Source organism: Argentina anserina, chromosome 1, assembly GCF_933775445.1.
Source record: "Argentina anserina chromosome 1, drPotAnse1.1, whole genome shotgun sequence".
In the NCBI taxonomy this organism is placed as follows: domain Eukaryota; kingdom Viridiplantae; phylum Streptophyta; class Magnoliopsida; order Rosales; family Rosaceae; genus Argentina; species Argentina anserina.
Genome location: NC_065872.1, coordinates 15,664,750 through 15,690,130, shown reverse-complemented (window position 1 = coordinate 15,690,130; position 25,381 = coordinate 15,664,750). Strand labels below are relative to the sequence as shown.

Below are 25,381 nucleotides of genomic sequence, written 5' to 3'. Positions count from 1 at the left end.
GGATGAGCAACTCTTTCGAGTTGAGGTAAGTGAGCCATGGTATGCAGATATTGTCAATTATCTTGTTTTTAAGCAATTTCCAGATACTTTATCTCATGCTCAAAAGAATAGACTCAAGGCATTAGCTAAGTATTATGTTTGGGATGAACCATACTTGTGGAAACATTGTGTTGAACAAATCATTAGGAGGTGTGTCCCTGAATCTGAGCATCATTCTATACTTACTTTTTGCCATTCTGAATCTTGTAGAGGACATTTTGGTTCACGTAGGACTGCTCTTAAGGTGTTAGAATGTGGTTTCTTTTGGCCTACGATTTTTAAAGATGCATATCATTTTTGCATGACTTGTGATAGGTGCCAACGCATGGGAAACTTAGGATCTAGAGATCAAATGCCTATGACATCGATTATATATGTTGAAATCTTTGATTGTTGGGGTATTGATTTCATGGGACCTTTTCCTAGCTCTAATGGTTTCTTGTACATAGTCGTTTGTGTGGATTATGTTTCGAAATGGGTGGAAGCAAAAGCCACCCGGACTAATGATTCTCGAGTTGTTGTAGATTTCCTTCGCTCTAACATTTTCTCTAGGTTTGGTATGCCGAGAGTTATCATTAGTGATGGAGGATCTCACTTTTGCAACCGGACCATTGAGGCGTTGTTGAAGAAGTATGGAATCAAGCATAAGGTTGCCACGCCTTATCACCCTCAAACAAGTGGACAAGTGGAGCTATTTAATCGTGAGATCAAGAGAATTTTGGAGAAGTCTGTTGGACCATCACGCAAGGATTGATCTCAACGATTAGATGATGCTCTTTGGGCCTATAGGACGGCATACAAGACTCCTCTTGGCATGTCACCATTTCGATTAGTCTATGGCAAGGCGTGCCATCTTCCCGTGGAGCTCGAACATCGTGCATGGTGGGCTGTGAAGAATTTTAACATGGACATTGATGATGCCGGATTACATAGGAAGTTGCAATTGCATGAGCTTGAAGAGATTCGAAATGAGACCTATGATTCGGCAATGGTTTACAAGGAGAAGACTAAGACATTTCATGACCGCATGATTAGGAAGAAACACTTTGTCGTTGGCAGAAAGTTCTTTTGTTTAATTCTCGACTTAGATTGTTTCCGGGCAAGCTCCGTTCTAAGTGGCTTGGACCGTTTGTTGTTACTAATGTTTTTCCTTCTGGTGCTATTCAGATCAAAAGTATGGTGCATGGAAAGGAATTCACGGTCAATGGACATCGCTTGAAGCCGTACTATGACAATTTCGTGGAGCATAACATGGAGGAGATGTCTCTCCTTGATCCTACGGCAAGCAAGTGATGCTTTGGAGATAGTCTAGGCTATAGACTCTAAACTTAAGCCAATGAAGGAGCCATCAACGAGTGTTTGCATCTTCTATCCCTTATCTCTTTTTAAATTTTCGTTGCTTATCATATTGTACATTGAGGGCAATGTAAGTTTTAAGTGTGGGGTGGGATTTACATCATTTGTTGTATTCTATTGTTAGATGCTTATGTGTTTCGAATTTGTTGTTTTGTTTTGCGATTTTTAGTTTGAATTTTTGGTTTGTTTTCGAAATTTAAGTTGTTTTGTAAGTTGTTTTTATTTTGAGTCCTAGGTATGCCTTTAACTGTCTAGGATGAGTTGATCTTTGAATTTATGGTTGAGAGATGATCATGATATTGAAATGAACTTCATTGTTATTTGATGGTTAATCAATGTGTAGATTTTGTACGAACATGTAGTAGATGAGGATTTTGAAACTTAGGTACAGAATGAGCATGTTCCTTACTTGTTTGAATTCATGGAACCTATGTGAGATTCGAGCCATATACTTGTGCCTTTCTGTGGAGAGTTTATTCTATCGTTTCTTGGCTTTTTAACCTCATTACATTTATTTTGATCAATTCATATGTCATAGAATTGCAATGAACTAGAGAATGCTAGAACTTACTTTGTGAAACTTTCGAAGCTTTATGTCATAATATACTCTGATTTTGAAAATGATTGTTGGATCTTTTTAGGATTTCCACCACTTTAAGCCAAAAAGCCGTATATCCCTATTTGGAGCCCTGCTTGGGACACCTTAGTGTTAACCCCTTTGAGCCTACGTTAAGCCTTTTCTTTCATTACCAACATGTTATATCCTTGCTTAGTGTAGTTATATCAATACCTTGTCTTTAAGGCTTGGCATAGCCGATTTTGGGATGTTAATATGGAGTGATGATTTGATTCAAGTGTGGAGTTATGCTATTGTATGTATGTTATGCCGTGAAAAGAGAATGAAAAGAAAGAAAAATGTATTGATGCCGTGTGAAAAAAAAAAAGATTCATGATGCACGGTTAAGAAAAAAAAGAATGAAAAGATCTCGGCATACATGTTGTTTTTGGTGAATTTGGAGTTATGATGTATTTGTTGAAGGCTCAATAATGTTATATTCTAGCCTTTGTTCGTTTTCACAATGTTTAAAGTGAAGAATTGGTCCAACATGATGATATTTGGCCCTTGTTTTATGGAGTATGGCGACATAAGGTGGATGTTTTGCTCTGCTAAGTCTTGAGGATGACCTTTGTGATTCCTTTACCTTGAAAATATATCCATGCCGAGCCTAACATATCTCTTTTCTAAAGATCCGCATGATTCTTAAAATAAGTAGCTCTTGATCTGTGGAGTTTGTTTCATGAGTAAGCATATGGTTTGGGTTCATTTGTGCATATGATTGGTATCTTTCATGAGGTTTTCGATTTCACTATATGTTTATAACTCTTGTGTGTGAAAAGCTTTTAAGCATATACCATGTTCTTGAGAGAAAAGATTTGGAGTGCATATCCCTTGTGAGTTGAATTTGAACTTGTTTTGAACATGTCGAGCTTAATTTCACCTTTGTTTCTGCCATGTCTTACTTGTTAAACGAAATCTCATGTTTATTAACCATTGAATTCATCTTATCTATTTCGATTAAGTGTTATTCTTGATGCTATGAGTTTGAAGATCTCTGAGACAAAATGTTGAAGGCATTAGAATGTTGTGTCGTTAGTTTTAGGGTATTGATTTTGTTTTATGTTTTGATTTCCCTTTTTAGTGTTTTCTAAGGGACTAGCAAAGTCTAAGTGTGGGGTTGTTGATAGGAGCACAAAGTATGACGTTCTTAATGTTTATATGCCCTATTCTTATGTTTTGTTACTTCTTATTTAGTTGTTTTAGTTTCATATTTGTCATTTCTATGTTCTAAGGAGAGCTATTTCGAATTTTGAATGAATTGATGATGAAATTGTGCTAAGTGTTAGAACTCTTTATTGAGCTAGGATTCCTTACTCGACTATGATTCTACTTTCCTATTTTCATTCTTTCATATTCCTTAATCGACGATTTCTTTTCAGGAAAGACAAATCATATTTGGAAAGGAAGAAGAGTTGCCGAGATGCATTCCTAGTTGAACAAGGAAATCATGTTCGAGTTGAAGAAGGAGAAGAGGAGGCCGGCCTAGCTACTCCTAGTTGGACCAAGAATGTTGCCGTGCAGCCCTTAAGTGATCTCCCTATTGGACTTGGTTTCCTATATCAAGTTGGATATGGAGTACATGAATCAAAATCCATAACAAAGAGGATTTCAGTTTCCCAATTGGTTTCTATCTCCTAAATGAGACGGAAATAGGCTTCTTAGACTCCTATATATAGAGGCTCGGCCTCTCCATTCAAATGATCATCAGCCTTACACACAAACACAAGCCATAGCTCTGCCGAATCCATCCCTCACCCTTCTAAGAAATCCTAAAACCGATTCCATCATTCCCCACCAATCAATAACCTTCAAGAACGCTTGTGAAGAAGGTTTCATCCATAGAAGTCACGGCTATACACTTGTGGATTGCTTGATTTAAAAAGTGTAATCATGATTCACTCTTTGTTTCAATTCGGTTTTGGTTTTATTCTTGTTCTTGGATGAGCTTGCGATTTGTGTAGTGTAATCTTGTTTCAATTTTGTCTATGAAATAGCTACTTGATTCAATTGATATAAAGGATTCGAAATTATATTTTGGTTTAATGAAGTTTCTGTTTTGGTTTCTGCCGAGTATTGTTCTTGATTAATTTCGATTTCTAAGTGTTATGACTACGCTTGTAGCATGATATTTAGGTTGTTAGATTAAAGACTTATGCTAAGAACATGTTTATTCTTTTATATGTGATTTTCGAATTGCATGGTTGTTGGTTAAGTATGTGACATACTTGATGAATTCAATGTGCATGGCTTTTGAATTACATGATAAAGATGAACATGTTAGATTTTCGATTATGGCTGCTTGGTAGTGATCGAATGTGTTAAGTGTCTATGTGTTTAGGTTACTGCTTAGAACCCTAAATGCATGATCCATCCTTGGTTGTTCAATATATGGTCTCGGCATGATTCAAAAGGAAGTCATAGAGCTTGTTTCGATTCTCTTATGTGAGTTGTTTTGGTAATTGTTTATGTGTTGGTTGGTTGATCACATGTATATATTAGCTTAGGTTTTATTTTCTGTTTTTATGATTCAATCCGAAACCTATATCAACTTTTTATATCTTTATGAATTCGTTTAAGTATTGTGATTCTAAGCCCTGGCTGGATCCCCGGTTTGTGAATGATACCCTCTTGCTTTATACTACTAATGATGTGTTCAGGGTTAAATATTGATGTCGAGTAATCGAGCAATCATCAAAGTCATAGAACCTAAAACTAAAATTAAATTAATGTAAATCAATAAGAAGTATAAATTTTAGCAATAATTATTTGACAAAGTTTAGAGTTCATACCAGAAAAAAGCATAATCAAATTTCCAATTTAGTATTTAAAACCAATACACCATTGTTTGATTTGTCACCGCATGCCTGCCTCTGTCCAGCCTCCAGAGACTCTAAGCAAAAACCCAAGTACCAACAAGATTAGAAACAAATTATAAACATAATCAAGTCAAATAATAAAACCCAATTGAAAATAATCTTATATAAGCTTACAATCTATTGATAGAATCTGAGAGAGTGAGGTGTAGAATTGAATGCTCAGTAGTGATGGAGAGACTAAAAACGAGGTGGGATTTTGAATATTTGATGGAATGATGGAGATTTGGAGAATGCATAGCAGTGAGTAGTTGATAAAGAGTGAGGGACTGAGAGAATTGAGAGTTATATCGAGAAGGATAGAGAGAGTGAGAGTATTAGTAATTCAGTGTAGTACCAAGCAGTTGATAGAGAGTGAGAGACTGCGAGAACTGAGAGTTATATCGGACATATATAGAGAGTGAGAGTATTAGTGATTTAGTGTAGTACCAATATATATATATATATATATATACTTAAGTTTTTTTTTTCCTAAAATTCTCAAATGGGCTTGAGCCCACCCACCTCTTGCCTTGGATCTGCACCTGCACAGCTGCCTTAAACATCTCCCTTGCATATTGCAGAATCACAAATTTAGGCCTATCACCAAGACAACATGGTGGTGAGCCACTTTGTCATTTAACACTTCAATTTTTGTTCTGGTGAATTTTGTCCAGCGAGGGCAACTGATGATCTTTTTATGAATTGGCAAAACTGAAGATTCTTTTTCGGCAATCTGATTCTTTTGGATTTTTCTACAGTACTGGTGGGTATATGGTACTGTGGCTTTTTCGAATATCTTTGGCCATTGGATTGCTAATATATCTAACGGTCATAAATATTAGAAGAGAGGTGACCTAATGACACAGTCACTTACGAATATTTTCCTTTTAACGATCAATTAATTGCTTCTATTTTAATAACTCATTAATTGTCTTCCTAATTAACCACACCATTTTAGGAATTTAATAGTTTTTGATTTTATTCTAACTTTTCCTTTTCATATTTTAGTCATTAATTTATTTTTCCTTTTAATGATCAACTAATTGCTTCCATTTTAATAACCTATTAATTTTCTTAGACTTTTTCTTAAATACTATCCTGATTAATCATGTTGATTTAGGAAATCAAAATTCTTCTAACTTATATTAACATTAGCCAAAGATTATCGGGTACGTTAATATCATTGTATACTAATGTTGATATGGCGCACTTGATCGTCTTGTTACTGTGTATATGTTTACATGGTGTGCATTTTATAATTGTTCTCTTATACATGTATAATATGTCTATGCTATATATATGGTGCACATTACTACTACTTTCGGTTCAAAATTAAGTCAACTTAAAACTACATAATAAAGTTCCTAAGTCAAGAATCCATTTTAATAACCCATTAATTTTATTAGACTTTTTATTAAACACTATTTTGATTGACCACGTCATTTTAGTTAGATTTGAATTTCTTCTAAATTTTCTTTTCCTTTTAACGATCTACTAATTGCTTATATTTTGGTCATTAATTAATTTTCTTATATTTTTCCTTAAGCACTATCATGAGTAACTACATTGTTAGATTTTCTAAGATTTTTATGTATAAATGATAAAAAAATGATTACTTTAGTGACTATAAACTTTACCACAATCCTAAAATTGATGTTAAAGCTGAAATGTTTGTTGAAAATATTGTAAGTATTCAAAGTATAACCAATTTACTAGTTCAAGAATAGTTTTTCAAGTGTGACAACAATTTTGTTGTGGGAGTTATAAATTTTATGTATTTGTCATTAATGAAAAGATTACTTTAGTGACTACTCAAATTATCAAAATCACAACTATGAATGTTAAAGTGGTAAATGTTATTTAAATTGTGGTATATACTCCGCATATAAAAAATTTACTACTCTTGGGACAGTTTTACAAGTGCGGCGACCAAGTCGTTGTGACAACGGAAATTTTTTATATTCTTTATCATTAATGAAATGATTATTTTAAGAACTAAGCATCTTATAACAAACACAACAAGTCATGGTTAAACAGTAATTAGGTTATGATTCTATTAATTACTAAAATTGAACTAAGGTACTAGTTTGTGGACAATATTACAACAGTTACAACAATTTCGTTTTCAATGTGGTAAATTATTTTATTTTATATCATTAATGTTAGATTACTAAAATGACTGTACAATTTACCACAATGCATAATTATTGATGTTAAGACAGTAACGTTTGTTCTAGTTGTAGTAATTACTTTTATAACTACATTATTTATAAGATTATCAACTATTTTACAATTTAAAGATGTTTGTGTTATGAAGATGATAAAATTAATATTAAACTAAAAAAATATACAAATACTTAATATTGTAAATATGTTTTCAATTTGATAAACAAGTTCTCCATCTAATAAAAAATTTCTAATTATGATATTTACATATTTACCACTCAATTACAATAACAACAATAAGTGTGATCCTAAATTGTAATTTAAGTTCTAGTTAGTGTAACTTATTATTTGACAATACAATATATGATTTTGAACAATTTTTTATATTAACAACGAAAGTGTTGTTAATATGATAAGTTTTATTTACACATGACAACTTTTGATTAGGTAACCTGTAAACAAATACAACAGGTTTCTACTTTATTAATTTATTAAAATAAAAAGTGAAGGTACGTGATATATCTCAGTACCGTAGACGACCGCGATTCTTTTCCTTCTTTTCTTTCGTCAAGTTGTGTTCTTTCAGTGACTTCGCAAATCTGATATTCTTCGTCAGTAAGCATATTCTTTTTCCCCTTTTTTCTTAAGTTGGAGCATTGCCGGTGTAGCCAAAAATGATGTTACTGAACTCCAAGACCTATGGTTCACACCTATTCATAAAGATGAAATTTTACTGTAATGTCGATGGTATATATCATATGTATACATATAACTCCCTTATCACCCTTTGCAGGAAATACGTAGGCAGGCAATCAGTAAAGGGGTTTAACTACTCTCATTCTTACCTTGTGAAATATCATACACATGGCTCTCTTCAAGATGGTAGATATATGTATTAGTGCACGCACCATGGCACTGTGTCTATACAAAAGAAAATTTAACCATATGGCAAACACTTTTAATTAAGTATATCACTGATCAAATACAGCAGCACATGTAAGAACGATAACTTCAAAAACAAAACAACAAACTAAACAAAATTAGAGGTCAATTTTTCATAAAAAAAGTGCATGAAAAGTGATGTAAGGAGGTTACTGTGTATGCCGAAAAAAAAGGGGCTATGTGTCAAATAGTGATCAAAAATCATTTGATACCAGTTGTTTATCTTTCTTTCCCACCAAAACTCCAAAATATAGCCTAAATACTGATAAATTTGCGCATATGACCTGACTCAATCTTCTTTCATTTGATTATTTTTAACCTCAATCTATCCAGTATAAGAAAAAGTAGTAACCTAACATCATAATTGTTTGCATTACGACATCAATTTTAGAGTGCATGAACAAAATCAGTGGTCTCGAAGAATTCTCATATACACCCTCAGTCACACTGCCTGATAGAATTTGTTTCAACACATTTTCCCACCAACCCAGAAGAGCACTTCACCTCTCTTCTTTTTTATCTCTGCAAAACTCAATTCCCAACAAGTAGTCAATAAAAAAAATTGATTCCTGACTTCAATTGAAGAAATTCAATTCCTAATCAACACCAAAAACAATAGAAGATGTGCACTTTTCACTTACTTTGTAAGTTCATTTCGATAACATGACGCTTGAGTTAGGGTGACCATAGCTCACCAATTACAGAACTGTCAACCAAAAAAGAAAGCAGAAAATCAGAAAAGATTATTAGCAGAAGAGAAGAAACAAAAAAACAAAAAATTAACAAATCAAACACATGCAATGGATTATTTAGGAACAGCATCCAACAAATCAAATTTCGTGTGGAACTTAGGCACTTAGCTACACTGAAACTTACAGTACTCAACAAATTGTATATAGTAAATAAATAAATAAATAACAGCACTGTTTCACAAAATTAAGTATGTAATCTTACATAATTTTATGCAAATTCACAGCATACGGGTACAAAGAAGCAAGAAAACCATGCGGCTAAGCTATATAAACGAAGCATAACTCTTGGATTGCCATAATAAGATGTAGTTCTTCAGAGAATGTAATGCATGTCTAGTAAAAAAAGGGTATGTAATGTGTAGCTTGCACCTCTGAAATCCTTGAATGTACCCCAATTGGAGTTGTGACATGCAAAAAAGAGACCTTCAGTCCTTTTCTCTGCTTCGCCTCCCAGGAAAGATGGTAGTTCACCTCTTGAAATGTAGGGTTACAGTTGTTATGAGGAATTTTCCACATAACTTCATGTAGCCCCAACATTACCAGGATGATGTTGAAACAATGAATTGGTTGTTCTCCAATCTTAAACCAAGTAAGAAGAATCTGCCCATATTGAATCATGTACACCAAACTCAACCAACTTGGACTTCCGAAGCATGCTCCATTCTTTCATCTTGCTTTGTGTCTTGACTGTCTTCAATTTCTATTACTGGAGTGATTGAACTCCCTTTCTCTTCTTCCCCGAGAGCTCTAGAATTCCCTGTTATATCCTCTATACCATAAGTATTTCAACATCAACATCTATCACATCAACTGCCTTAGATTTCGCATATGTCTCCATAACTCTTCATATTTCACATCAGTATTTTCAACATCAACATCGATTACATCAATTTCTTCAGGTTTCTCATCTGTGTCTATATTCTCTTCATCTTTCGCATCACTTATTACTTGAAAAAGTTTCAATGGTGTAGCTGATGGATCTAGCTCTCGGCAACCCTTTGGAGTATTTGATGCTTCTAGACCTGTATGTCAATATGAAGAAACATGATGTGAGAATCAGATCATATCTTCACTGGGAATTCTCCTAACCTCTCTAGGATCCAAATGCTTGTGAAACACTGACTTGAAACCAACCACTTTCACCAAAAGGGTTACCGTTACACCTATAGTTATTCATTATAGTCTTCAACCACTTCTACTATATCATACTTGTGAATTAGTTCGTCAACTTTCAATTCATTCCAGTCAGGGGACCAATTCCTATAGAGAGCCCAATCGCCATTCTTGGGATATATATAGATAGTCTCCCTTACACCTTTTGTCCACCGAACTTTGTGCGAAAAAGAATTGAGTGATTTATTGATCACATACTTGCCAACTTTGAACTCTCCACATGTTTTTGTCAAACCATAAGCAACCCAGTTTAAATGGCCCAATTCACTATTTGTATTGTAATTAAGCCAATTGATCCGCATTTTGAATGGGTTTGAAGATATCACACTATGAATTATGGCATAAAATCGAGGCATCCCATCATTGCCATCATATGCAGCCCAGACCTGATTTTCTCCTAAAGACTCTTTAGTTCTATCCCTGTCAAAATCATGAAAATTTGAATCTGGAATACTTATCGTCATTGACTGCAAGGTTTCTGCATCTGTCACGTCACTAGAAGTGCCGGAATGTTTCCTTTCATTAGCTCCATTATTTCTATCCACTGGCTCACTAGACTTGTTATGATCACCCTTTGCATCAACGTTTTTCAAAGATTTATCCATTTCACTATCATTTCTCACCCGTTTAACTGCAGTTTCAGATTTCTGCTCATTCAGTTTCCTGCGAATTTCTTTCCTAGCCATGTGCACTAGTACATTATGAGCTTTAAGCACTGACAACTCCCTTGTTATACTGAACTTAGTGGTTCCATTGACCCTACTTGTCTCAAAATTAAGCTATCTAAGCAAAAAAAAGTTAGCAGCTCCACCTACCCCCACCCATTTGGTTTGCAACGTCCCTTGGAGGCTTGAAGCTGCCTCCAACATCATCTATTCCTCTTCTTCTCTTTGCTGCATTAGATGAAGCACCACTCACTTTCTTGGAGGAGGCTTGCTGCTTCCTCCGCAAGGCCTCCTCTCTTTTTGTTGCTACTTGTGCTTCCTCACGCTCTCTCTTTGCTTTCTCGTATGCTTGTTGAACCGCCCTTGCAGCTTGGGCAGCGAAAGAAGCACCAAATGACTTGGAGAAAGGACCCCACTAGAAGTTGCTTCGGTGATATGACTCGCTGAATCCTCAGCGAAAGTCAGTAATTAGCTATGAAAAACATAAATACATAACACGAAATTAAGAAAAATGAGTATAGTCATAACAAATCTAAAATACAAAAGTCAAGAACACAAAAACACAACTACTCAAAGTAAAATTAAAACCCAAAACTGGCGGGATGGAACATAAAGTGATGGATCTGCTTTAATCAATAATAATTCTGCTACAGACAACGTAATTTCCATGAAAGACCTTGGTTGCTAATATGGTTAGAACCCAGAAAATGTAACCAAACAAGGAATGATGAGTACTTTGGAACAAGACTGAATTGTTAAGTTAAACCCAGATTTAGATATGGGCTTTGTTACTGACCTTATAATAATATTTGTTTTGGTTGAGGAATATGAATCGCATAAAGCCTCCATGGACAGACCTCCATCACCAGTTTTTTCTTTATTTTACCCCTATTTTCCAACCCAAATGACACAATCCATCCCAAATATTACCCTAATATTTAGAGTAGGTCATACGGAGACCACTACCAAATGAGATATACCAAAATTTCGGCATAGTCTCTCTTGAAAATAGCCAACTCAACATATGAAAAACAATAACAAACACTATTATAATATCAGCCTCAGCCCCTAGAGCCACCTGCTCTCCTAAGGCAACAATCACCTCCACAAAATACACAACAAGCCTCACCTAGACTGATTGACTCAAAGGTAGTCAAATCAATCTATTACAATGAATGAACTGAAAGAATTACAAGATAGAAAAGTAAATGTTCGATTGATCCAACCATGCGCGGAAGTAATGACGACTATACCTCGACTCCATGTACACCCTCGACCTCCAACAATCTAGTCTGCGCACTGGGCATTGAAAACGAAGAACCTAGGGGAAAATATTTAAAAACGTTAGTGTGAGTGGATAAAAAAATTAAATAAAACTCTCATAATAAGGGAAACATAAATCATCTTTATGTTTTCCCACTTAATACGTTAAATCCAGCATGCATGCAAGTGTTATTGAAAACTTTTAATAACAATAAATGTTCTCACGTAAACGGACTAGTCTCCGCTAGTCAAAACAATATTGACAAAATTACTCAATGATGTAAATAGATAGTGGACTAGCCCCGCTAAGGAATATACAAAAATATTAGACATAGGAGAAAATGTCAAATAGTATTAAGTGAACTAGCCCTGCTAGTCAAAATAAAATAACAAATAATAGTAAGTAGACTAGCCCCGCTAGCCTAAATAAAATAAAATAAATAAATAAGCCATACAATGTGCCCCTCGGGCAAAATATATACCCACATACTCCCAATACCTCACATCACGTTAACAGAGCGGGTATTGGGCTATCGACCTATCGTGAAATTGTCACCATATCACTTTGCCTCCGAGGCGGAAAAAGGCCACCATAAGGTGTAATAGTATGCTAGCATAATCAATTATCTCAAAATGTATGACATCAAAATAGTCAAGGGCATGTCCCACATGCCTAAGGAAATATTTCAAATTGATAATAAGTACGGTTCCCAACCGTAGATAATAAATAGAAGAAAAATATAACTCGACATGTCTCACATGTCGCAAAATAAAAAAATAATGTAATTATATTTATATTATTTCCCAGAAATCCCATTTCCGGTGTTTATTCAAAAATATCATCGTTTTTCCGGAAATCTCATTTCTGAAATAATTATTGAAACCAAAATCAATGGAATTAATAGATGTAATTTAAATAAGGCACAAAATAAAACCATAAAAATTCCAAGAATCTCATTCTCAAATACGTAATCAACTAATTATTTTCCAAGAAAATAAAGACATTAAAATTATTCATTCATGCAATAGCTTCAAAATAAATGTCCACTCACAGTACGACGCCTAAGCCTGATGACTCCGAGTTCTCCTCAAGACGAGTATCCTCTCAGTTGTGTAAGAGACATATTTAGAATTTTAACTCAATAACTCGGAAGAAATAACATAAACGATTATACACGTCCTCACTCACTTAAATCGGTCTAACTTCCACCAAAAAATAAATCCTCCAACTTCACCAACACTCTCCACACACTCCCTAATTCTAGGATCCAAATCTTGAGAGTTCCTTAATCAAATGTCAAGAACTCATCACATTAACAATTTAATTTGGGGAATTAAATGGGTAATTCATCTCAAAATTCCTCCAAAACTTCAACAAAAATTCATACACCATCCTCAACCATTATATGACTTAACGCCTTCAAAAACAATCATGGCATGGTTGCAGCCGCCCCACGCACCACTAGAAGTGGCGGCCTACCACCCAACTCCGACCACCATCAATGGCTACAAGCCATAAATCTATTCATTTCAACGAATCTAACAACTTTTCTAACTACAATAAAGTCCAATTTTCAAGTCTAAAGTGTCAAATTTACCTTAGGAGGAAAAATCCCATTTTGAAGACCTAAAATTTGGTTTCGTTGATTCTTCTTATGTGTTGTAAAATTGCTTGAATCCTTTTAGAGGGTTTGATCTACAGCTCAAAGCCTTCAAAACCCCTCAAGAATCGTTGTTGGAGATGCCTGATACACGAGCTCCGACCGGTGGAAAAAAAGGTAGTGATGACGTCCACTTCTCAGCATTACTGCTCTCTCCACATCTCGAATTGAGTCACCAAATCAAACCACCTTAGATTTATAAAATAAGAAGAGAGCTTTCCAAAAACATATTATGCGTCCAAATTGGATGTCAGACGGAGAGAGAGGGGAATAGGAGAGAGAGAAAAATGATAATTTCTGATTTTTATGATTTTTGTTTTCTTTTTGGGCAATTCCACTAGTAATAGCTTCAACCAAAATCGGAAACTTCCGAATTTTACTTATAAACTTTGCATACGAACTCTGAATTGTGCTTGCTATGCATCTACAAACTCGTTTTAATGTCCTCTACGACTTTCATGAAGAAAGTTTTCTCAATCAAGATACGAAATAAAAAGTCAACTCTTGAGCTTACTAAAAGCTTAGTTTACTGTCTTTTAAAATGTAAAACGAATTTGAACAATGGTAACACTCATCACTTGGCTAACAATTAATTGGCAAGCAGGTGAATTGGTTCGGGATGTGACACCAAGTCTCAAAAACTCCCCCAAATTGGACATTTTTTACTCACAAACACACTTCTCCTCTCACAGTTTAAACATGTATCTCCTAATGTGTGTAAATTATAAAATACCACAAAGACATGGGCCTCTTCCCTTCCTTGTCTTCAAAACATTTTCTTATAGGAGTCTTAACCCTAACCTAACATCTCTTTTCATCCTAACCATGGTTAACTTTTAACTCTCGAGTTGAGTTTAGATTTTCATTTAAATATTCTTTTTAGTAAGGTTTGGGTATGTCATGTGTGTTGGAGATAAATTTCTTTTTAGAGTGGTCGGATCATTAGGTTTATTCGACCGTTCAATCATGTCTAACCATGTGTGTAAATTAATTAACTTTGACTAATAAGGGGATCTCAGAATCTATTTAAAAATTTACAAGTAAATTGGACAATAAAAGAGTGAAATTCTTACTTCTCATTTTATAATCTACATCTCCTAGTCATTTGTTGGTATCAACATGACTTGGATATCCCATTTTACCATTCACCTTAGAAAAATACAAATATGAAGATATTGAATTCATCAACCTATCATGAAGACACCATCCGTATCCAATATCACTAGAGCAACAACTAAGGTCAAGAATTAGTTATCATTCATAATTCATATAATTAAATTTGCGTTATTTCTTTAAAAAAAATATTGCATTCACCAACTTCAAACAAGTAGATGCAATATTTGTTTGATGGTACAGTTTACACAAAACAAAAAATTAATTCACAAGATATTAATAATATAATTGAATACAATGCAAGTGAAATTATAAAGCTATTTCTACAACAATAGGTGTGTGGGGAATATGCGAGCAAAATTCCCTATAAGGTGTTCGGCAAAACTCTGATCCTTACTAGATAGTGACAATTACTAGCTTCAATGAGGACATTTGGCACCTGAAGTTAAAATTTATGTGACACTTTGGTATTATATTGACTTATTTGTTAGATATAGAGGGTAAAACTAACATCTATGTGGTATTTATATAAATCAAATTATAAATATAAGTTTCATGGGTTCAAGGCTATTTTCTATCATCTTGGTTCCATCATTTTTGTATCATTTGGAAGAAAATAAAAAGGAATTAATTTTGTGTTTTTGTTGAAGATGAAAAATTGGATTTATATTTAGGAAATCTAGAATATGTGATTTGAACATCCACGAGAATAATTTTGGTTGATTAAATATAGCTCTGTGAAGTAAATTTTTGAGACGATTGAATTATGTAAACATAAATTTGACTTATGGTATCAACATGACCTAATAACACTGACTTTAACACATAAAATGATGAAGTCTCCGGGCTATTGAACTCATAAAACTTTTGTCTTTGTTTTATTCTTATAAATATATACTTTAATGTCTATTTTACCCTCTCATGTAACATATAAGTCAAAATAAATATTACAGCGTCATATAAAACCTAATTTCAGTTTTTAGATTTCAAAATGTTATCTTTGATACATTATCATAGTGTCCAATTGACCATAACTCAGAATTCATGGGAGGAATTTACCAATTCAAAAACTACACTAACATGACTAAAGCAATCACTAGAAATTATTAATTACTCGGCAAAAAAAAATACAACATATATTCATGAACCGCCGAGGGAATGAGGTGTGACATGAATTTTGAGTTTTGTGAGTGCTTTGAATCTTAGGTCTGCAAAATCGATAATATCATCAATATTATTGCGATATTTTTTTTGTTTTTGTGGCTGGAGAAATGGGTTAGCTAGGGTTAAAGGTGGTCGAAACCCCTCATCGACAATGAGAGAAGAAGAGAGCGGGAAGAGTTAGGGTTTTTGGGTTGGTTATCAGAGATCACGAATTACTTGTTGCTTTGACGATTTAGCCAATTCAGGTTCCTACTCGCGTAGTTCCTCCTCCAAATGCGCGTCTCTACACATGGTTCCCCAGATACATCGATCCTCTAGATGATGCTTGTACGTAGTGCTCTTGTAGTTGGCTGCACTCACATTTCCGGCCGCAGCCGCCTAGAACGTTGCCCGCACCTGTTCAGGGAGGTTGGCAACTTCTTCTTCTTAGAGCGAGCGTATGTGGAATCGGCTCTGTCACAACAACTATTCTCTGAAAGATATTTGCACATCTTTGTTTTTTATGGCTTCACAATGGGCAGAGATGATAGTGGCATTGGAGGGGGGAGGGGTTGAGACTGTGATGGCGGTGGAGGGGGAGGGGCAGAGACAACAACACTATCAAATTTTCTCTGTGTGTGCATAGGGATGTGGACATATAAACTAAATGTTCATAGTAAACTTCTGCTCATATCTAACCCTGCAAAAAGGCGGAGCGAAGGCCTCTATGCACCAATTCCCATTTAAGATAAACATAATTTTTCACCGAACAAGATCTGATAATTCCCTGATACAGACATTTCCAACAACCTTGATTGTTGCAAATGCAGTTCATATTAGACTCCAAATGTAAACTAGAGTCACTACATTCAACAATCAATAATGTTTTTCAACTCTGAATCGTTTCAGATAAACAAAAAATTTCACCGAACTAGATCTGATAATTTCATGATGTAGACATTTCCAACAACCTTGATTTTTGCAAATGCAATTCACATTGGACTCTAAATGTAAACTAGAGTCACTACAGTCAATAGTGTTTAAACTCTATCCCGAAACCCTAAACTCTTTGTATATAATATATTTATTATTATTGAATTTAAGGTAAAAATAAATAAATATTATTATTTTTAAATTTAAGAGTTAACAATGGTATGATTATACAACTATGGTAAGTAAAAAGGACACATGCATGGTGATAATCTAGGTCGGTGGGCATGAGTGGGCAAATAAGAGATGGTTGACAAATTTGCTTCCGTATGAAAAATATAAAAAAAATATTAAAAAAAATCCCACACCGATAGAATATCGAGTGATATTTATGACATTTCACGATATTTTGCAAAAATCTCGATATTCACACAATATTGGCGATAAATTACCTTAAATCTCGCCCCAATATTAGAAATTGAGATGAATTAAGGACCTAGTCGGATTTGAACCCCTCACTATCCGATGTAAGGTGCATTTAAGCTCCTCATCCTTACCAGTAGGGCTGTCAATGGGTCGTGTCGGTTAAAGTGTTTTGTGTATCATAAAATATAAACCCAAACCTAACCCGTAATCGTGTCAAAAATTTAAACCCAAACTCAACCTACATATTAAACGGGTTACCCGTTTTCAACCCATTTAATATATACATCGTGCAATTTTACATAAAATAAACGATTAAAACAACGATTTAAAAAAATAGCAAAATACTTTATCTTATTACCTATATTCTAGTTCAAAATGAGTAAAGATTTATTAAAACTATATTACAGATGATGCTATTTTCTTAAATTGGTCGTGTATATGTTTATTTTATATAGAATTTTTCTTGATTTTATATCAATCGTGGCATGCAGGTTCATTTCGTATTAGTGGGTTGACCCATGGGTGACCCGATTATTAAATGGGCTATGACGGGTTAACCCGTTTTCTAATCGTGTGGGTTTTGTGCGGGTTTTAAGTCGTGTCAGAATTGACATGCCTATTTACCAGGATATATTTCTTTTATCAACTAGACCAAATGGTACTAGGTGCCATTTTGATATACTCTTGTACATTATATAAGACCTAATAATAATTTTAAATAATTTAAGTATTTTTGACGGATTTTTGGTAAAAAGTATAAGTAACTGAAGTAAGTACTTGTGCTCTGTTCAGCTTCAAAGCTCATTTGCCTTTCTCCTCTGACCGGATTTTGCTTGACATGTAGCGGTAAAATCCTTCGACGTGACTATTCAAGTTTGACGCCCACATTTCCAACGTGTGCACGCTATCTCTTCACAATTAAGAAATCCCCAGAGAAGAGAAAGTGAAACAGAAACAAAGACCCAGGAAAAAGGTTGGAACTTTAAGGAACAGAAGAAGAAGCAGCAGCCCAAAGCCACCCAGTTGACTTTTTGGTATTTAAGAGATAAAAAAGAACCAAACTTGTTTAAGAACAAGCAAATCAAATCACACTTCAATCCCTTTCATTCTGCCATCAACATATTACAGGTTTGTGTCTGGAAATCTACGTTGCCTTGTCAATGGTTTGTTTGTTCCTGATCAACCTCTGCTATTGTTTTGATGGCATGCCCTATTGGGTTTTTGGGTGTTTGTCTTTAACATGTCAATTCTTGTAATTCATTACCCATTAAACTTGTGCTAATGATGAGGTTGTGCATGACAAATGAATTTGAGTTTTAGTAATCCATACTTTTTCATAAAGATCTCAGTATCTTGAGTTTGATATGGTGCCATGATTTTTGAAGCTTTATTATTATCCTGAATATCTCGGATTCAAGTCTGATTCGATCGTTAGCAGAAATTCGGAATCCAATGCAATTAGTTGTAACTAAGTATTTGGTAGCGACCAGAAACCAAGGGAATTTGGCTCTAACCATTATATTGTTCCAAACTCAAAGAGTTTTTTATTCTGCTGGTCTAGATGACTTGTTGAGTTTGTAACAGAATGAACTAATTTAGGGTATAAAACAAGAATTGTCTTCTCTAATCCATTTACTCTGCTTTTCTCAGTTTCCTTTATCTGACAGGTAACATTTACCTCACAAACATGGGGAATGGGGAATTAATATATGAAGATTCTCAATATAATTTTCCACCTGAACCACCTTCCTGTGCAGGCACTTCGATGGACTCTAGTTATCAACCAAAGCAACCATTTTCACGTATAGGCGATGATTTTAATTCATTGGATCAGGTTTCAACCGCTTGCTTTTGCTTTACATATCTTATCGATTGGCTTTTACACAAAATATATCAACTAATATAAAACTGATGATGGAATATGACCATAACATTGAACTGTTATTGCATGTGTCAGAAAGGTCACATATTTTGAAATTAGAACTATATATTCATCCTTCATATTAGTAGTCCTGCTGGGCAATTATATGTGCATTAATTTAGCAATATTTTCCTTCATCATCTGCTATTAATGGAGCATATTCAGTGACCAGAAGCATCAATATAATTGTCCAGGTAATTGCTGCATTGAGAGAAGCTGGCCTTGAATCGTCAAATCTAATACTTGGCATCGACTTCACGAAGAGCAATGAATGGACAGGTGATATTCCGAGTCCTTTTCATGGGTTATTTTTCATCACTTCTTGTGGAGGTACATAAAAGTTTCATTTCAATGATTGTAGGCAAACGTTCATTCAACAGGAAAAGTCTTCATGCTATTGGTAGCTCACCTAATCCTTATGAGCAGGCAATTTCTATAATTGGCCGCACTTTGTCTCCTTTTGATGAAGATAATTTAATTCCTTGTTTTGGATTTGGCGATGGTTAGTGTCTATTTTTATAATTTTACTTCTGCTCCAGAATACATAGCAATTATCAGCACATATCTCTCTGACCATATCTTCTTTTGTAGCATCAACACATGATCAAGGTGTGTTCAGCTTTTACCCTGATGATCGATGCTGTGTTGGGTTTGAGGAAGCTCTTGCTCGGTACAGGGAGATTGTTCCATACTTAAGGTTATCAGGTATTTCACAGTTTTCCTTCTCATTGTTGCAATTTCCTTCTGTCAAGTACCATCGAAAGTGCAGACTTGCTCCATATGCATGATATCTCAACATATCTGTATTTTTACAACTAGTGTTTCGTAGTTAATTTTTTTTTTTTTTTGGTTTTCTTTTACATTGGAGTACCTACGCTAGTTACTTAGATGAATCTGTGGCTTTTAATTTTGAATCATAACACATGTACTTTTTATATCATAATAGATTACATGGAGGATGGATACTCAATTTTTCATTTATGTTTGTAAATCAGCATTTTCAGAACATTTCATACGAAGACATCAATCAAGTAGACATTTTGTTAGGTTGCTGCAAGTTATATCAGTCCTTATCCCATAGTACATTTGGTTGAGTTTATAATGTGTAAATAAAATTGCCTGCAGTATCAATTCAGTCTTTTTAAGGGATAACTTTGTAAGCAGCAAACTTCTTTCTCTTACCTCCACCCAATTTAGTTAATACCTGATTTCATATATGTGATATTGATTGTCTACTGATATGTTGCTATACCTTGTAGTCACATTTGACTCGGGTATACCGGATTAGTATCATTCCAGCACGGTATACATACCAGATATGATAATGTTTGTTTCCTTATTCACAGGTCCGACCTCGTTTGCCCCTATAATTGACGCGGCAATTGACATTGTTGAAAAGAACAATGGACAATACCATGTTCTTGTCATTATAGCAGACGGACAGGTTGTTGAAACTTGTTTGATGCCCTTAGATTTTTGTGAAAAATTGTTCACTAAATTTTTTGTTTATTGTATATATTCTTACGGCCTTGAAATGTGTCTATCACATAGGTTACCAGGAGCCCTGATACTCCAGCTGGAAGATTAAGTTCCCAAGAACTAGCGACTGTAAATTCCATAGTTGCTGCGAGGTAAAGTACTGCATTCTGCTTCTAGAGTACACTAAACTTTGTTTATAGTGTCCTCACAATTAGATTTTTTTTTAACAGCAAATATCCTCTCAATTATCTTGGTTGGAGTTGGGGATGGACCATGGGATGCAATGCAGACATTTGATGACAACATTCCTCTTCGAACATTTGACAACTTCCAGGTACGTATTAAGTGGCACAGCAGAGTTAAATTTAATTTCCATTTTGATACAATATAAAGGTCCAACTTGGGATGCCACTACAGTGATTGCCAGTGTGTAAGAATGATAGAAACATTGAGAGAGGCTTTCTGTGGGAACGGGTGGAAGAAAGAAAAGGATTGCTTAATCAAATGCAAAGTATGTTTAAATGGAATGGTAGTGGCAATGGTGTTGGGAATTGTGTGAGAAGAAATGAGGAATTACGTGCGAAGTGAGTCAAGTGATGGTAGAGATTTCCAGGGGAAAGAGTTTCTCTATGGTGTGCTTCCATTAGAAGTAAATACAGGCTGTAAACAATGCAGGGTTTCAATAATTTGTTTAATTCTCAAGTTAATGTCGGAGAGACCCATTGCAAGGCTTCATTATCTTTTTCTGCAGCTGAAAAATTGTTCTTTGTAACGGGAAAATGTGAGGGAAAGTTCTAGGGTGTGTATTACCTCCACTGTGGGACTGGGTTTAGAATGAACTTGGGAGATCAGGGGGAAAGCTCATATCTATTATCAGCTTAGAGGGTTGCCTGCTAGTATCATTCATACCAGACAAGAAAGTGGTTTTAAAGAGTTATTAGGGGAGTTTTCTTGTATATCATTCTGGATGTACTTAATGGACATCCCTTTCATCCCCCTCTTCTGTAAAATGAAAACAACAGCTCATCATAAGGTTCAGGTTGTAAGATTGCTCCTGCTGTTTATCTTCCCCTCAGCATTGTATACTCTGGGTATTATTTGTTTTCTATGTATCCATTTACACTAGCATTGGAAAAAAAGTTATTTAAGGACGATCAGTCGGATATTTTAGTGAGTTTTGAGGCCTTGCTGTTCACACGAGTGTTTTTTGGACGGAGAAAATAGGGACTGGGCTGGGACAATATGCTATAATGGCTGTAGTCTGGCCATCTGTTCATTTGGATGGAGAGTAATAAAGGATTTTTTCTAAAGCTGAAGGAGGACTTGGACCTTTTGAGGAAAAGAGTTTGGTTTCGTGTATTGGTTTTGTCAGATGTTTGAAGTACTTCATTTGTTCATTTCATACCATTTCTTATAATTTGAATGCTGCTAATGTTCAGCTCTTTTTAATTCTTTCAATTTTGTTGTTTAATACTGCTGATCGATGTGCTCTAATACATAGATGTAGCAATTCAGTGTACTTTCTTTAATCTTTTGAAATAACCAAGTTTCACGATATAACCTTCCATATGGTTTCCTCCTGCAGTTTGTCAACTTCACCAAGATAATGTCAGACAACAGGGATTTATCACAGAAGGAAGCCGCATTTGCACTTGCTGCCCTGATGGAAATTCCATCTCAGTACAGAGCCACTCAAAGACTTGATTTTTCCAAGTAAGAAAATTGAGTTGCTGATGAAATGATGAAATTTGCACCCTAAAAATCTATGCTGATATAGTGATTTTCAGTATATGACTCTTTTTCTCTACTTTGGTAGTTATGAATCAGAAGGTGGTCCACGCACAAGGCCACTTCCACCTCCACGCGATGTGATCAATCATGATAATGCAGTTAAATCAGTTCCACCGATGACAAGCTTTTCGAAAGTCGAGCCATCAGCTCCTGGGCTGCCAGTAGCTCCTGTGGAATCGGTATTTATCTCTCCCTCTCCTCCTTGTTTTGATTATGAATTTTCTTAAAAGTTCCTTTATAGTGATCTGGTGGTTTTGAGACAAGTTTCTCGTGTTGTTCAAGGTGTGCCCAATTTGCCTGACGAATCCTAAGGACATGGCTTTCCAATGTGGTCACACGGTTAGTGTACTTATTAGCGAGTTTTCTTTTTTAAATTGGGATATCACACAATTTACTTTACTTAAGGTTTATTTTGAAGCCTGCATATACCGGAGGTGATCTGTGTTTTGAAGAATCAAATTATGGGAAGATGTTCCCCTCACCTTTGTATATCTGTTATGCTAGCTATTTAATCACATAATATACTTACTTCTCTGTCTATGCGTATAACTTAACTATACGTCACTACCAATGCTTGCACTCATAAGATTACATAGTATCTGAAGCAAGTGAATATTGAATTAGTCTATTCATCTTATGATTGGTCTATTCATCTTATGATTTAAATTTCCAATATCTCTTTCTGGCCTAACCTAAATGGACTTCCAATTTTTCAACTTTTGGCTGTGCAAGAGGGTATGAGGTTTGAAAGATGTTTACTAATTTTGGTAGAAGAGGGCAGAGAGTTTATCGGATTGAGTGGTGCCATCCATTAAAATCTATGAAAGGTTTCTTTACTATGTTGAAAGAGAACTCAATAATCTTGAAGAGAAATTAATGATCTTTTCTGTCTTACCTATGCATCTTTTTATCCATTGCCAACCATCTACAAGCTGAAAACTAGATTCTGCCTGTATTGATTGTTTTCTCTCTTTTTTTGGTGCAGACCTGTAAGGATTGTGGAGGCAGTCTTTCATCGTGCCCTCTGTGCCGAGAACCCATAACAACACGCCTGAGACTCTATACTTGACTTAGCCATTGTAATCTGATGTCAGGTGCCTCATGAAGATCCAAGGTACTAATGAAACTCTCCTATATTTGCAACAAAATTTCATGTGTCCAAGTTTGCTGATTTCTCCAGTATGGTCGGTGCCGCATTGGAAGTGTGTATTTGTACATAATTTGTTTGGAGTACATAGAAGAAAACGCCAGATGTAATGACCTTTCGTTGAGTGACAATTCCATTCATTCTGTTGTGACCTTCGTTCGCTTGGTGTTGTAAAAATTCAGAAAAACTAGCTAGCTTGAAATATTACCTTGAATTTTTTTTCCAAACAAATCTATTTATTTCATTTCAAATTGTCCCTTGTTGGCTTTATCTGTAAAATCCTTCTAACCAGAACTGAAGACGTCTTACTGTTGCCCAAACAATGAACAAAGAAATTGATTTGGAAGTGTTTTTACATACGAGAATGGCCAAGTCTTCCAGCAATCTATTCTGTCACCCAAGCACCACGTAGGTAGCAAGTTTATTTGAAATCGTAGTTAGCACGAAGAGTAGATTAAGGCTTGTTGCCTCAAACCCTATCAATATTATTCTAAGAGAGCATCTGGAATAATAACAGGAGCCTCTTAACTCCACTCTCGATAGCAATTAGCAAGGTGTGCTAATCGATTAGCTACCCCATATGGTTCACGAAAGACACGCAACCCTCACATTATATATGCAGCCCCTCTCTCTATCTCTCTCTCTCTCTCTCTCTCTCCCTCTGAAAACTCCTCTCTATTTAGAGCATCAACTAGCTAGCACAGCACAATTAATCAGACTCAAACTCTACTGCGTCCCAGGCTCCCAGCCCTGGTGAATAAACACCAAACAGCGCTGCTCTAACTCATAGATCACCTCCACCTCAAGTGTAATAACCCTAAAATTTCAAACAATATTAGTTTGATTTGAATTCTATAAATTTGCGAATTTTAATTAGAATGGATGTGATTGGTAGCGACGTTATGAAACGAGAAACGGAAACGATCTCGGAACGTTTAATTAAAAAAACGTTACGTTTCCGCTACGTATATATCGACTTTTATTCCGTCGCTCGGTTACGAAAACTTCCTTCACAAAAGTTGTAGAGCTCGTCAATACGAGTTCGTGGGTATGTGACGCGTTCTAATCGGACGTCGGATGTGGAAGTTATTAATGTCGGAAGTTAGTTTCCGATTTTGAAAACGAGTATAAATAGGATAATTGTGTGTTTAGGGTTTCCATTTCAGGAAAACCCACTTTCTCTCTTCTCTCCGCCTCCCTCCCTCTTTCTTTCTCTCTCCCCGAAACTCTCTCCCTCCTCAGAAACGTCCTCCATTGATCCGCCGCCTCCAGGCCGACGTGTCCTTCACCGCCGACACCAGCAGCCTCGCAAGCTCGACGCAGTCCCCCTCCAAGCTAGCCACGGTCTCCAGCGCCACCGTGAAGCTTCGACGCGATTCGCAAGGATCGAACCCAATCGGTCCGAACTCTCCGACGAGCTCCGGCGTTCCCAAGGCCCGGAATAGGTGAGGTTTCCATCTAATTGGATATTGTGATGCTTGTTGTGTGGATTTGTGTTGTTTTTGGTTGGATTGATGGAGTTTTAGAGGAGATCGGAGGGGGAGGGATTTGGGGGAGATGCCGCCGCTATGGGTGGCGCGTATGGATGCGTGGAGGAGGTAGGAGGCGGCGTGAGGCCGTGGGAAGGAAGAGGGAAGGAAAAGAGAGGATTTTGGGGCGGCGGTGGCGTGACACGCGCCGTTGGTGGCGTCGGCGCGTGAGCCCCACGCGCAGCCTGCCGGCGGGTGGCGCGTGTACCCCACGCGCCGCTACGTGCGGCGGCGTGAACAGTGTTTCCGGAAGGGTAATTTTGTAATTTATTTACGTACGGTAAATGTAAATGTAAATTTTATTTACGTACGGTAAATGTAAATGTGAATGTAAATTTTATTTACGTACGGTAAATGTAAATTTTATTTACGTACGGTAATTGTAAATATAAATTACTTTTAGTAAAAGTA

The 25,381-nt window shown here is 35.7% G+C and overlaps 2 protein-coding genes across 3 annotated transcripts in view; one reads left to right on the top strand and one right to left on the bottom strand.

Moving 5' to 3' along the window:
• LOC126790995 (protein CHROMATIN REMODELING 24-like) overlaps window positions 1-25,381 on the bottom strand; it is a 179,676-nt gene that overhangs the window by 44,100 nt on the left and 110,195 nt on the right. The window lies entirely within an intron of this gene.
• On the top strand, window positions 18,779-23,692 carry LOC126790959 (E3 ubiquitin-protein ligase RGLG3-like). The gene is given in 12 exon segments (XM_050517350.1): window positions 18,779-18,937; window positions 19,219-19,303; window positions 19,386-19,526; window positions 19,616-19,729; window positions 20,371-20,468; window positions 20,576-20,655; window positions 20,734-20,742; window positions 20,744-20,837; window positions 22,089-22,216; window positions 22,320-22,473; window positions 22,577-22,633; window positions 23,280-23,692. Coding segments are annotated over 12 exon segments (1,191 nt in total). The 5' UTR covers window positions 18,779-18,790; the 3' UTR covers window positions 23,364-23,692.